At 30.3% G+C, this 16,325-nt stretch overlaps 1 protein-coding gene across 1 annotated transcript; it reads left to right on the forward strand.

Moving 5' to 3' along the window:
* Positions 1-4,342: 4,342 nt before the first annotated feature.
* LOC131849193 (trypsin delta-like) lies at positions 4,343-9,384 on the forward strand. The gene is made up of 7 exons (XM_059199203.1): positions 4,343-4,422; positions 5,631-5,716; positions 6,338-6,468; positions 7,402-7,561; positions 8,065-8,187; positions 8,797-8,946; positions 9,095-9,384. Exons 1-7 carry the CDS (start codon positions 4,383-4,385, stop codon positions 9,323-9,325), a joined length of 921 nt encoding a protein of 306 aa, XP_059055186.1. The 5' UTR covers positions 4,343-4,382; the 3' UTR covers positions 9,326-9,384.
* Positions 9,385-16,325: the final 6,941 nt, after the last annotated feature.

Consider the following 16,325-nt stretch of genomic DNA (forward strand, 5'->3'; position numbering starts at 1 on the left):
CCTATCATATTTTATAATAACTTGTCAAATTGAAATCTAGAATTAAAGTTTTGAATGTGTTACTTTGTTTCTTTTAACGGCATTAATTTGTTAACGAACATTGTGAACGAACTTGTGTAGGAAAATATATTGTTAATGATTTTTAAAATATAAGACGGTGATCGTAAACATATTGTTTTCTTTATAGCATTGTCCTGACAATATCATGTAAAGTTAATAATAGCTCATTATCTATTCCGATTAAACTGACACCATTCCTTCTATGAATTTTCTTCATAAACGCATTCCCTACTCATAACAGATAAATAATAAGCTTTTACAATTTCGGATATAATGTACTCACGATCCCAATTTTCTGTGCAGCTGTAGATACATTGTTTATTTTGTACAGACGGGTGTTTGGACGTGTCGAATAGCTCAAGGTTACTTAAATCCTTGATATAATATAAAACAAAATTTGTTTGTCAATTTATACTAATAATAATATACCTACACAAAGTCACATGTACAATATACCCTACCTCAATCCCAATTTTCTATATCTGTAAAGCGCATACAGAGGAGCTCAAATATATCTCGAGTCCATCGAAGTACAAAGACGATCTTCAGAATCGTCTCACTTTGAGATGATAGACTGTCAATTGATATTTAAGACGTTTTACCTATAAAAGGTACGACTGTATACTAATTAGTATAGTACTGACTGTACCTGCGACTTCGTCCGCGTGGAATAGAGACCTTAGATAGCATTATTAATTATATAGGCTATTTTATTTACAAATAAAAATAAAAACCAATAAGTTTCATCGTTCTAGTTTAAAAAATGACATACAAACTGTCATATACTACCCTTTCAAAGTAATTTTTTTACAAACTTCGATGGTCTATATTTATTTACATATAAACAACAGATTGAAAAATAAATTTCAAGCTTCTAGCTACAAAAGTGACAATATTTCTATATAACTTTTCATTTTCCTTTTCAACCGGTTGCAAACTTTTTTCGCATTAATAAGTAGCCTATATCTTTTCTCAGGGTTTATACTATTTGTGTACCAAATTTTATTTAAATTTTTAAAAAAGACCTATGAATTTATAATATTAATAATAATAAGGATTATAATATAGAAATACCAGTTTTTTTAGAAAGGATAAAAAAATAAAGAAGACAATAATAATAACTTCATCGAATTTAAATATTTTTATAAAGTACATGCATTCCAGAATAATATTGTCTATAAATCTGCGCATGTTGTGAAAATAGAAACTCACAATTTGTGAGCTTTCAGGCGAAGCTGATGTGATTTATTAGTGTAGTATGTGTGTAAGTGTTACTTTTTATCATCGAGATTTAATTGTATTAAACGGTAGTAGTCTTACAGAGAGTGAATTGAAAACATATTGAATTTTTGTCAACAAAAAACTGTCATCTCTCATAAAAAAAATCTCACTTGTGCTCTCCAACGTATACAGTTACACAGACGAGTGTCATCAATTAAAAAAGGAGTACGAAGTTAAGGTGAAGATGTAAAGATCAGCTGCGGATAACAGCTTTTAGTTTTTATTAATAAGGGAGTAATAATACGAGGGTCAAATTATTGAATCATCTTAGACGTAATCAGCGGATCAATAGTATTCTGTTCATATTATTGAAAATATATAGAAAGTTAGTCGAATTTGGAAAATTTTGATGTACAGGCTGGAATTTCCGTGCCGCAATGAAACGTTTTTCAATTATCACTGTTGTATAATAATCTCATTAATCCAAGAGATAGCGGTAAGCCTATCCCTTTTATATTGAGATAGCAAAAACAGATCTATATTGATAGTGATAGTATTTATTGATCATGGGAGTGAATCATGATGATTAAGATATATCTTTAAATTGACGAAGCTATCGCTAAACATTAAATAAATGCAATTGAAAACCTGATTAGGTTCTCAATTTCATTTATTTAATGTTCTATATACTGCGTTCAATATAATATTAGAATAGATTAAGGAATACATATTGAGTAAACAGTGTGAAGGTTTATTATAAGGACACCCTGTCTGACGTAGAGACGGTATTTTAGACATATAAATTATTTAAACATTAAACTATTTTAATAACTGGTACAAAATATAACTTGCCAGTGCTCTCCAATCAAGTTAGCTTGCAGAACAGGACGGTAGGAACAGTGATAAAAGAATATGATTTAAATAAGTAGCCGGAAGTATTCTGTATGATTAAATTACCCTTGACTTTTATTTTACACCTCAGAGATGATATTTCGTAGGACCATATCGTAACCAGGCAAAGTTTTTGCATATTATAATCCTTGCAACCGGAACAATTTACAAAGGAAGGTACAAAAGCTATGGCGGCTAAAAAAGGTAAGCAAAGATCTTATAGAGTTTATATTCTTTTCAAGGGGTGCCATCACTAAAAAGAATGATATTAAAGATAAAGACAAGGTGGACGGTATTATATATTTATGAAGATATCTTATTTATAAGTAACTCCATGGTGCTGTTTCATAATCAGTATAAAATCATATTTTGTTGTATTATATGGATTTGTACATTTTATAAAAATAATTAAATAAGTGTTCACTTGCGTTCACTCATTTGTGTTTGAGGTACCTAAAGGAGGAAAATTGAATCGAGGAAAATATATAAATATATAATCCTAGTTAAAAAAGGTTATATATTCTAAAACACATACTTCGTTTTTTGTTAAAACCTACTTCAGAGACTTACTGATATTTTTTGACGGTCATTGAACTGGACTTGAGTTTAAAATGAATGCTCGTGAAATATTTAATCAGTAGATAAACTTTTGTTACATATATAAGGTGAATTACCTTTGATCAATCTTTATGATTCATCAAAAGCTGAACTTTAATCATAGACCTAAAATACAAACTTGCCAAATATCACTAAAAATTGTTAGATAAAAATAAAATTTATCTGTTATGTCTCAATGAAATCCCAATTGTCATCTTAAGATCACAGACGATTTTGTGATTAACTACGAGTAGTTACTTACGCCACAATCTGTCTCAGTCACAATGATACGAGTATTTATTTAACCGATTACATTAGACACTTTCAAGTACATAAAACATGACTTTGAAATTTATAAAATGTAGAGCAATAACTCAAACAACTTAAAATATACCAAGTAAATTTCTTGTAATTCGCTTGAAGTGACATATACATCCAGGTAATTTATTGACACACCATTAAGAATGGGTTACGTAATTTCCACATAGAGGTGTTTACGAAACCAAACCTGATGGGGTAGCACATTAACATTCTCATTAGCGCAGATTACCCCTTCAATGGTATTTGAAACCAGCCGAAACGACTGAAATACCCATGTTTATTATTGTGTTTGCGTTTACGTGGTGACATTGTGATATAGTAAAGCATTTAAAAGCATTTTTAGGTTACAATTGGAAATTTAAATTTGACGTAGATTGTGGTATGGTTTGATAACAACTATCACAGATTTTTTCATTATTAGAAAATAAAGTGAGTAAGAACTGTTGGAAATATTATAAAATAACATATTCCCGACAATAATAAATATTACCAGACAGCTATTTTTGTAATAATTTATCCTCGTTTTAACTATCCTATATTTATTCCTGAATATAGCCTCCATAGACTCAAAGTCTTAAGCATATCAAAGAAGCATTATACTCATGAACAAGTAAGCAATTATAGGGAACAAGCTGATGGCCTACCTGATGGTAAGCGATAATCATCGTATAGCACGGACATAATGTGACCACCATGATACCACTCATATGTTACCATTCCAAAGGACTAAGATGTCTCTTTTATCCTTTAATTTATGTGATTATTTGATATATTTGGTAAACCTCATACATTTATAAGATAGATGTATCTATGAAGAAAGTCTATTGTTTAGGGTGTCAGTTATGTGAAGGTAATAAATACGCTTCTCCACTTTCCGATGGTTACAAATTCGATGCTCGCATTACACAAGCATTACAAATGTTTGTATAAATTGTAATCATAAGTATGATTACATATAGTGATGAATTTTCTTATCTTTATATCTATGTTACTAATTTTTTTTTATATCTAGAAAATATGTTTATAGCGTATACTATAGTATTTTTGACGATGATGTGTCATAATGTCCTGAATGATATCTTTTTTCTTTGTACAACAAACTAAAAAAAAATAACCAATTTTGGTTACTTTTCACCATATAGGGCAACAGTTATCTATGACATGAATTCTGGGGGAACTGATAAATGATCAATAGAGATAAAATATATATTATAATTATCGATATTCTAATAAACGGTTAGTTGTAGGCGAATGTTCCGTGGTGTGAGGTTGTAACTGTGACAGTGATCGTGATGGGAAAAATTTTATATTTTTTGCCACTGGCCTTTATTTGTAAGTTAGTAATAGCACAGATAACATAATATAGTAATAGTAAAAATATTATTGCGTTATATTTTAATATTCATATTTAAATTATTATTATTATTTTATATTGTTAGTTCGATTAAGTGTGAAACTATTTGCTAAGGAAGCTAGTGGAAACATCTGTGCTCAGAATTTCGGTGCGATTGAATCTGTTGTGAGAATATTTATACAATATTGATCAATATAGTTTAACAAAGAAACGGTAATAATGAGCCGTATCAGTCGATGAGCCGATAACTGACGGAAAAAATCTAAGTCTGGTGAACTCTTATATTCTCTGTAAGTTTTACGGTGGTGTTATAATATTAAAACGAAGTTATTATCTGTTTACCGATATTCCTGTCGAACCATATCAATCTCATATGTTTGTTTAATGAAAAAAAATAGATTTTAAATATTATTTCACCTATATATATTATCAGAGATATATATATAAGTGAAATATATAACTACATATATTATCAGAGAATAACACAGGCTTTTTTATTCCGACGTGCCTAGAACTACGAGATATTGCTCTATTTAATTATTTATTTTTATATTTTTCCCGCCAATAGATTTACAAGCTTATTTACAAAATAATGTCCTAGTGTGCCTAAAATTATGTATCTATGTGACGCGATCAGCAAGTTGCACAAAATCGAATGTACAGCCGGAAAGAGAATAAGTCCGTATATTCGACGTACGACTATTTCACCTTTGCAGTCTTCGTCACTATATCCCTTTTTTTATAGCTCTTCCAGTAATTGATATTACGGGAAAGTTACTAACAAATTTTTCCTCACAATATAACCGTCTCGTCAGTCATGTCAAATAGTCAGAACAGGATCCCCAAATACTGTAATATAAATCTTAAAAAGTATTATTAAGAACCTAGAGCACAACCATGCCTACTTTTAGACGTATTCAAAACTTTTTATGTGTATATAAATATACTATACTTGCCATTCTTGAGATCTAAGTTGTTCACCTCTATATTCTGTAATGTCACTACCATGTCTGGCCATTCCCATCAATACACAACTTGTAAAATACACTGCTTAGCGATAGGTGATGACTTTGTCTACCTGAGAAAATAAGTTTGTACGCTTCAGTGATAATCATAATATGTTATAAATATTATATATTAGCAATAAAATTTTGGTACAACTTGGTTCAACTTAATTTTTTTACAGGCTCATACGCAGGACCTTTAGAACTCACAATAACGGAAAGAATTTTAAATGGACTAAATGCCACCATTGAACAATTTTCTTATATGGTAATTATTTGTTATATTTCTCTAGTTTATTGCTGCGGTTACATCAAACATATGCAAGTGTCAAAATGAATTTCCTCTTCATATATATATACAATATCGGTCTGTACACAAGAGGTTGACTTTGGACAAAGTTATCTACGTAGATACCCCTGTCGTACCCATTTCAACCTTTGTAATTTGTGTTTGGAGCATTACACATTGCAGTGAAACTACAAGGTATGACGGTATATCATTTAGTAGTCTTCTATGGTTGAATGGCAACGCAAGACGGGTATTCTGGGCGTCACATGATAATGTGATGTATATCACCGTCGTTAGGCATTTAACACCAAATTTTAATTTAAAAATGAATCTGTATTATTATAAACATGTACAACATTTATTTGAAAAGAATACGAGCTGAGTTCTTGTTACTTGTTAATTCTTCTCATCTTGAAATCATTCCGAACTGACGGTAGATATTACATATCATAAGAGTCTGTAATAGACCTACATGAATACAGATATGTTTAATTCGAATTTGAAATAATCATGCGGCGGCAGAAATAGACGAGAAAGAGACAAAAAAAAAGTATAATTTAATTGTAGAAATGGTTATAATTATATTTGTTATCATTACAGGTTTCCATTCAGCGTGTTAGTGACATTTCTAATCCGGGACACGGACATACGTGTGGTGGCGTATTGATTACACAACGGCATGTTTTGACGGCTGCCAGTTGTACATATCGTATCGACTACGCTAACAACAAGTAAATATTTTTAGCTAGCTTTTACAGCGAAATTGTAATTTTAGTTACTATAAATGACAATAGAAACATAACTTATGTCTGTAAACAGATTGTAACATAATAAACAATATTGTGCATGTGTAAATCCACAATATTTTAATCTAAAAAGTTCTGTTGGTGTCCATATGTTTAAGTTGAAAATAAAATCATTTGAAATTTATTGTAAAAAATAAGTTATTTGTATTTACGCAATGACTATCTGTTGCCAAAATAAAGAAAAATATTACGCAAACCTACTTGAGTAAAAATTGCATTGAAATGGGTTAAAATTCTCTGAGATTGATTACACATTAGATTAGAAAAACGCACAATATTTCTAAATACGAAATGTATATATAGTTTATTAGAAAAAATATTTAATGTGGTATATTTACGGTCTGTCAAAAATATAACAATAATATATCAGGACAATTCACATAGTGCTATCTAGCGTCAAGCTAGGCAAGGCATGTATTATGGGTATTAGACCACTAATATATATATATATATATATTTGTAAATTTATAACAAATATTCATAGCAAATACCTTTACCGATACAAACAACACTCATGAGTACAATAGTATCGTGCGAGGAATTGAACCCGCGGCGATTAAGAGTAGGGTGGTGTGCTAAACCGCTACACCACCTAGGCCGTCATACTAACACCATATAAGTATAAATATATACAGTACTATTGTACAAAATTGAGCATCGTGTCTATCTATCTATCTATCTATCTATCTAAATAAGCTCGTCCCCTATATTTGATTTCAACGTATAGAATCAAACATACCCAGCAAAATGTAGACTTATCAAGTGTTGCGTTCACCACAACATCGACATCGATAGTTAACAATGCCTCTGCCTAACACACGTAACTGCATCTTTGATTTTCACTGTATTATTTTACAGACAAGTGATACACTATAATGAAAGCGATTTCATAGTATTTGCAGGCTCCGCTTTTCTAAATGAAACATCATCAGATAGAATAAGAAGTATAGAAAATTATACAAGGCACCCTGAACATCTAATTGAACCTTCTCGTGCTAATGATCTTGCCATTATTACTGTAAGTATATATTTTCTATATCTAATAAAAACTTATTGTTCTGAACTGTGTCATTAAACTAAAAGTGAAATCTTATATGTTAAATATATCTAAACTTCAACGTCAAGTGAATTTAGTTAGTTTAGATAATATCTTTATAATTTGCACATGAGATGTGAAATCTATTGAACAACTCACGTTCAATTACATTCATGTTGTCACGAGCACATCAAAGTATTAAAAACTACTAAATAATGTCCATATTTTGTTCAATTACCCGAAAGTTCGACCCACAGTACTCACAGTATCCAAGAATATTTATGGATAATACCGAACTCCGTTTTCCTAGAGCATTTTAGCTACTTTTTACCTTTAGGATAATTTATTTTAGCTATATAAAGTTAACTTTGGCAATTAAAATTTATTTACCTTTAGTACTCAATGATTAAGGAGATTAAGCTTCCTACAAAGCACACTAGAATTATTTTTATAGACTTAATCGTAATATTGTTCTTTCTTTTCAGTTGGTAAGTCCTTTTCCGGAAAGAGTTGTGAAACCACTAGCATTGCCACCTTCCGATTACACACCACGTGACTCAACAGTATGCACAATTGCCGGTTGGGGTGCACAGACTAATTTATCCTCTGTAAGTACAAAAACTATAATTTATACCATACTATTATTGCCACGCTGAAAATGCGTTGCCCAATAAATTATAAGTACCTAATCAAATAGTAACACACTAATAGTGATACAAATTGTTGCTATACCACAACAAGAAGAATTAAACTTATCATATAAATCATCGCTATTATGTATACACATCCTGGCCAAGTGTAATTTATATTATTTAGTTACAAAACTAGAATGGTAAGAAAGATAATATTACAACGTGCTACCATGCGTCTGTAATATGAATTTTGCCTGCCAAATCTTACCTCCTAAATAAAAACAAATTCTAAGCAAGCTGCTTAGCGGCAGTAATAAGTGAGATACATAGTAGGTACGTACTTAGATGACTGTGAAAGTCTGTGAAGTACTACTTCAACAACTTTTATATTTTACCAATATAAAAATTCGGCTTCCACTGTAGTATAGTTTATCTTGGTAAAAGCTTACTCACCTGAAATGTTGAGAAATCTGGTGTTGTATTGTTGATGATTGATTCACGATCAATAAACAACTCTGAGATCTGATTCAGCAATTAAGCGAAATATCATACATAGGTATTTATGACTTATATTTTTATTTTCAGATACCGTCAGTACAGTTGCAGTATATAAACAATTATATTTTAAATCAAAATTCTTGCATATCACTGTTTAATAATTTTGACCAAGTGGAAAAAATTTTACCCTCCATGGTTTGCACGAACGTTAGTGATAACAATACAAAAGGTTGTAAGGTTAGTTCACTTTCAAATATTTTTCCTTATTCATGTACGATGTTATATATAATAAAAATACATATATGGAAATTAAGTTCACCTAAAGTTGCGGATTTTTTTTTTTTTTAATTAGATATTAATATATATATATTTTTTTTAATTTCAGGGTGATCAAGGAAACGCATTAGTATGCGGCGGCATATTAACAGGAATCTCATTCTTGCCAAACGATTGCATGAGCGAGAATTCATCACGGCCAGAACTATACACTAGAGTTTCCAATTACACAAGATGGATACAAACTGTTACGGATTCTGCTCCTAATATTAAACCACGATTTTACTCGCTTCTAATACTCACAGTTTTTCATGCGTTTTTTCAAAAAGTAGTAAGTTAAGTTGAACTAGCGTAATCTAGATATAAGTTTAGGAAAATTAAAATGCTGTTTATACAGCATCGAGGACATATATTAATTGCATAATTGTTAATAATTTTTTAATACATTCGTAATTAATATAGTGACCTCATTAGTGACTCCTGCCTGACTCAAATATTAATTATATAATAATCTAATCTGAAGTATGTGAAAAGGTATCTAAATGTATAGATACTAACTTTATCTTTAATGACTTTTATTTGAAGTATGTAAAGAAAATTGTTCGATTGAATGTGAAATTCAGAATTTAGTATGATAGTTTTTATTTATTTTTTATGGCTTTTTTAATTAATCTAATTTACTTTAAATAAGTGGAAACAACGGTTAATAATAAATAATTCCTAAAAGAAAAATATATCATAAGAAGTATTACATCAATAGCCTCTAAGAAATACTATATAAAAAATACCAAAGTCCATAACAGATATACATCTTGCAAAAAATACCTACCATTGAATAACTACGTTGATAAAAATACCATTTAGTACTTCTTATCAGGAGGCATGTTTTGGTCTTTATATATTTTTTAAATTTATTTTTATTAAACTGACGAAGTACATAATGATTATAGAATTGTTTTTTTTATTTTATGTAAACCCATGTATCTGATTAGAGAGGACAGACCTGTTATACTTACTTATATTTGAATCTCTCATTGTAAAATTCATTTTTGTAATAATTGCCAAATACAAGACTTTATCAATATACATCTGTTTGCAACGCTAACAATAATTGTTGAAACATCATAAATATATTACTCTGTTTAATGTTTTTTTATGGATATACCCTTACAATTGAAAAGAAAAAAAATTAAAAGCAGATGATATAATTTTGTTTCGGCACAGATTATAAAAAATGTATAGGTTCATTTAATATTATAAAAATATATATGTATATACTTTAGCCTGCCAAACGTCACTTATTTTCTGACGAACGAAAATCATATGAATACCCGCTAGATTAACAAGAATAAGTTTTATTTACTGATAATTTTTATATGTATAAGATAACAATTTTAAAATTATTTACAAACTGCCAGTTCAATCTAATATCCAAAAATTGTCCAGACCTAATTTTTAATCCGTTCCTGAGACAATTCTTATGAATAACATCATCTGGTATTAAATGTGGTGACAGGCCTCGGTGGTCTAGCTGTTTAGCCACCGCCTTACTTCCTATTTTCGGCTTCGATTTCTCGCACAGTACAAACATTTGTAGTCATAAGTATGATTATTTGTATTGGTCTGAGTGTTTCCTATATATATTATGTAGGTATATAAAAAAAATGTACTGATATCATTTGACTAGTATCCACAACACAAGCTCTGCCTAACTTGGGACTAGACGATGCTGTGTAAATTGTACTGGGTTACTATAAATTATTATATGAGGAACAAATACAATAGCGCACGCCCATTTTGTTTGATCTATAAATACTATGGTGATAAATACTATGGCTATTAGATTATTAAGGGACATTACGACATTTGTTCATACATATTACTTTCATCAGAAAAGAAATAACGGCAGGTCTGGAATCTTGCTCTATTGATGATTATATATCTACATTTTAGGGGTACTACTTGGCACCTTAACGACGACTGTTGAAAACGTCCCATCTTGGATAACAGTCTAAGCTAGTCTAATATTAAATATACATTTTATTGGTACATTTAAGTAACAATATATGAGCACAATGTTGGTCACTATACATAACAAGTTTGAGGTAAAATTTACTTCTTAGAAAATAGCTAGGAGGTGAAAGGTGTTATAAATTTTGAACACGTTCATTAGTCCCGCATGCAACCCTCGCTCCAGCTTTTAGGCGACGACACACGTCGGAATTTCCTAATAAGATTTCCTTAATTTAAGACTTCCCCTGTATATGCTCTGTATACATTCAATACATATGTATCTACGTCCTCATCGAAGACTGTTCGACACAAACGAGTAAACGCGAATTCTCAAATCAACTCGTCTTCATCTAAAATTATGTGCTATACACGTTTCCCGACATTTACATGATAATATCATTCATACCTTTTACAAAATTGTAAAGAAGCCAGTTTGTATTTTAAATTAAAAAAAAATTACCTGTTATACTTATGTTACCGAGGTCACTAAAACAGTTTTTAGAATTTTTTGTGTACGTTTGTGCAGGCCAATTTGAACAGGTTAACTTCTTTAAATTCGAATTACAGTGGTGTATTGCTTCGTGTAACATATTTGTAACCTACAATAGGGACAAAGAAGCATACGAATCATAAGCTGTTACCGTAACCTATAATAAGGGTATCTTCGCGTTGACGGTATGAAACTTTACCTACCTACCTACCTATAAAGACTCCATTCTATAGTATTTGGAGAAAGCCACGGTTGGTAAATCATTCCACAATCTGAGTATGCGTGGAAGGAAAATCATTAATTTATTCTAATGGTGTGAAGATGAATTCACTGTCGATGGCGAGCGGTGCAATGGTGTTATTTGTTTTGTTTTAATTGATTCACAAAAAAAAGTTTTAGGTTGATCAAAGTTAATACCAGGCATTTAATAACAGACAACGTGTACGTAGCCGCTATCAAGCTAGTAAATAAACAAAATTAAAATGTATATGTATATATGATGTCTGTGGTCTTGTGGTCATTGATGGTCTCGTGATCTAGCTCTAGGTTTAGCAAACCGCCTTATTTGCAATGGTCGCGGGTTCGATTCCTCGTACGGTAGGTACAAACATTAATGCACTTTATTAATATTTTTTTATATTAAATATAATATAAAAAAATATTAATAAACTGCACGACGACATCAATATAATTATTATATGGTTTTATATAAAGTAAGCCTATACCTTCTATTAATCTATTACAACAGTGTTCTGCTTTAATTTTTAATTCTCAAATATTAGAGTAAAAATTAGAAATCCGATATCAATTTTGAGAACCAATTCCAGTGCTTACACACCGCCTTACAATTTCAATTAGATCTCAAATGCAGGATTCTGCTATAGACGTCATAATCACTACTTTCATTTCATTACGATATTCTTCCCATTATATTGTTGTTATAAATAAAAATAAATAGGTTTACTTGAACAAACGGTAACAGTTGATAATGCCTCTGACAACTCCATCTGGAAGGGAGGAAGGGCATTGTTAGTACTATGAGCTAACCTCATTGCCATCGGTTTCCTCCAGGAAACTACCGTGGTAAATTGCAAAGATGGGTTAACTGACCTGACTTAATGCTCATTATATTACCCTCCACTGGTGCCCCGCCAGCGTAAACTATTAGTTCAGGCGGATGCATCATTCTATTACAATCTCTAAAATAAACCATCTGGAATACCTCTGAAAAATGTGTTATTGTACTTATATTTATTTTTGGTTAAGCTTCCAGTAATTACCAGAAAACTATACATTTATAATTTATAATACTAATTATCGGGATGTGATAGTATACGACTATGATAAGAATGTAGATAAAGTTTATAAAATGCACTCTTAAACGAGACGTATTGTACTTTTTTTTAGACCTGGGTTGAGTTAACATCAGTGACTTATGAAAGTAGATGAATAATGAGTACTAGAGTACAGACGAAATGAGAGGACAGACATATATTTATATATTCTTTCTATGATACCCAATTCTCATTACCTACCTCAACTATATAAATTATATTAGATACTAGCTGTTCCCGCGACTGTTATTTTTTCTAGTCATAAAAAAGCCTAAGTTATTTCTTATTACATCAGCTACCTGCAAAAAAAGTCCCGTCAAAATCGGTCCAGCCATTTCAGAGATTAGCCGAAACAAACAGGCAGACAGACAGAAAGACAAAAATTATATAAAATGTTATTTTGGTGTATGTATCGTATTTATATTCATATGCATGTAATAAAAAACGGTTATTTTAATATTATAAACAGACACTCCAAAGCTCAGCAAATAAAATCTATATTTCTTCTATGTGTACAATAAAGAGTTTATTATTATTATTAGTATATCCTTATATCTTTTTGTTCGCTATTTAAATTACAATAAAATCAGAAAACGTTTTTGTACAATTTCCAAATTTTGTATTAAAAAATACAGTCGTAAGTATTAACACATTTTTGTGTTATATTTAGAATTATCATGACAACCAGGCAACAAAAATCGAACTCATGATCATTATCATGAAGTTCGATTATTTCATTAAACATTGAGTTTTGATTCGAAATTAGAATCGTAATCGAAATTAGATCATGTGACTATCATTACAAATATAGAGCGTAGACTTTTCAAAGAAATAACGAAAAGGTTAGTCGACATCACAGAAGACCGAAGAGCTGGCAGCTACCTTGGACAAAGAATTAGTCTAGCTATTCAAAGAGGGAACGCTGCCAGTATCTTCGGAACGTTGCCTAAAGGGACCCCTTTTATATATTTACCCCTATAATATATTTTAGTCATCATATTATATTTTTTTAAGCTTTTTAATTTTAGGTTCTTAGTTGTACAATTAGGTTATGTAAATACTAGTAATAAATATATTAGAGCATAGATAATACAGTTGCAATATCTATGTATCAGATTAGTATCTAGTACCTGGATATCAAGCGATACTCAAACCATCTCATAGATTGGCTATATTGATTACGCACAATATCAATGCTCTACTGACACTAACACGTATACTAATTAGACGTAATGATATTATGCGGTTTTGATGTCGCTTAATATCAATAACAGTTCGTTAGTGAAATCCGCACCAAAATCTGTTAAGAAGTATCTGAGGTCAACACATAAACACACAGATAAAAGTAAAAAAATGAAATAATCTGATAATTTACATTTTAATGGTAAGTATAGATATCGTACGATATTTACAGATATTAAAATAATTACTTCCATATCTGCCACTAAAACGAAAGGAATTTAATTTTGAATAGGATTAAAAATATATAAGTAATTAAAAAATCATAACAATTACGCCAAAGTTTTTTTAATTGATACATAAATATTTTATATGGTGCATATAAAATTAATTTTCTTCTACCTACCTACATATGTACGTATTACAACCGCCCTCATTCTCACCACATCTCTGTGAACACATACATTTTCTTATAAAACTACCTCAATTCACCCATATAAATAATAATTGTCATTATAAACAAACCGCGAGTGCAATTGAGTTCTATATTTAGTGTAAATATAGAACAATAAGTCCTTGTAACTGTCTGTGGTCACGTCTCGCGGACGACGTAGAAAGGGCACGTCTGTAAACCATCCTTAATGCCCTGTGTACCGAAAGCTGAAGATGAAGAGTACTTCTGAAGTAGAGCCGAATGTAGCTCGAAGAACTGAGTCCATCTACCACGTTCGTACGTGTGTTTTCCTTCCTATTTCGCTCCCTTTTTTGTCGTATATACTTAGCAATTATACAATCCTTCCAAAATATTAAAATCGAAGAATATCTTGATGCGATCAAGGTATATATTATTTATATAAAGTAATATGTTATTTGTGCATCTCTATTTATTTGACAAGCGGAGGTAAAGGATATCTGTTTTCAGGTAACCCGAAGTAATTATGTGTTAATGAATTCGAAATTATAGTGTAATTTAATAAAGTCAGGTCAATTAGTTTTCATTTAGGAGAGTTATCCTCTCAGCAGTCAATGGTGTTCTGTTAGCGTTAGATCTATATTAACGTAGGTGTGATTACCATTCCAACAACATCATACAAAGTTATTTAGCAAAGCTCAGCAAGTAAAATTCAAATGATTAACAAATAATACATAAGTTTGTCTACGATCACCAAATATGACTACAATAGTTCAGTTTCTAAATGAATTTTAAAATAAACAACTATCGTCATGGTGATAGATAATATTATTAATTTCTACTATTGCTAATGTTTATATAATAATAGGAAAAATATGTTCTCAGATATCATATATCTATGTTATTAATATTATAAAGCTGAAGAGTTTGTTTGTTTGTTTCAATCTCAGGACCTATACTGGTTCAAATTGAAAAATTATTTGTGTTGGATCGTACATTTGTCGAGGAAGGCTTTAAGCTATATAACATTACGCTTCGACCAATATAGACGAAGCATCAGTGAAAAATGTTGCAAAAACAGGGAACATTATTCATATAACTATAAATGCCAAGTAAGTGTGATGCAGACGAAGTTGCGTGGGTAAACTAGTGTCATATAAAAATAACTTGGATTATGATACATTCAAATAGCCAACGTTTATTTTAGTTAAAATTTATTTGGTACAATATTTAGATCTTCCGAAAGTTTCTAATGAGTGAAAGCTTTGTAAATAGTTCAATAATAGCAAATAATCCGTTTACAACAGAACTTTATATAGGTGGAAGCTACTAAGATTTACATCTGATTTCAAGACAAGATATAATATAAAAGTGGAGCAAACAAGCTTACAACAAAACTGAAGCAAGATCGAATTTGCTGGAAGTTTATAGCGTGAGTTGCGATTCGCAGGCGAGAAGTTAATTCCGGACAAGGGTTATAATATACTTTGTTTCCTCTTTGGGCTTTTATAACAAGCTTTTCTTTAAGGGGTGGATTTTATATATTCCAAAATAATGTTTACAAATTAATTATAAAATGGATAAATTATAAGCAGTTGTGCCTATCCATATATGTATATATATATATCATCAATTATTTTTTATTAAAATGTTTAGAACCAAGTTTATGAAGTATATTCTAAATAGATTAACTGCATCATTTACAATTATGCAACAAGAAGAATAAGTCTAGCTAATTAATAGCATTGTTAAACAGTTTGTGTTTAATAAAAATAATAAGGTAAATAATAAAATAATTGCCTGAAGATTATTATACATTATTTTTTACATACCCGTAACTCTTGCATAATTGTGACAATGAGATTGTTCATTACGAAATTTAACATTCTTTTTTTTTTTAGCATAGTAGACA

This window comes from Achroia grisella, unplaced genomic scaffold (genome assembly GCF_030625045.1).
Source record: "Achroia grisella isolate CSIRO2021 unplaced genomic scaffold, CSIRO_AGI_Agris_v1 utg11018, whole genome shotgun sequence".
Taxonomy (NCBI): Eukaryota; Metazoa; Arthropoda; class Insecta; order Lepidoptera; family Pyralidae; genus Achroia; species Achroia grisella.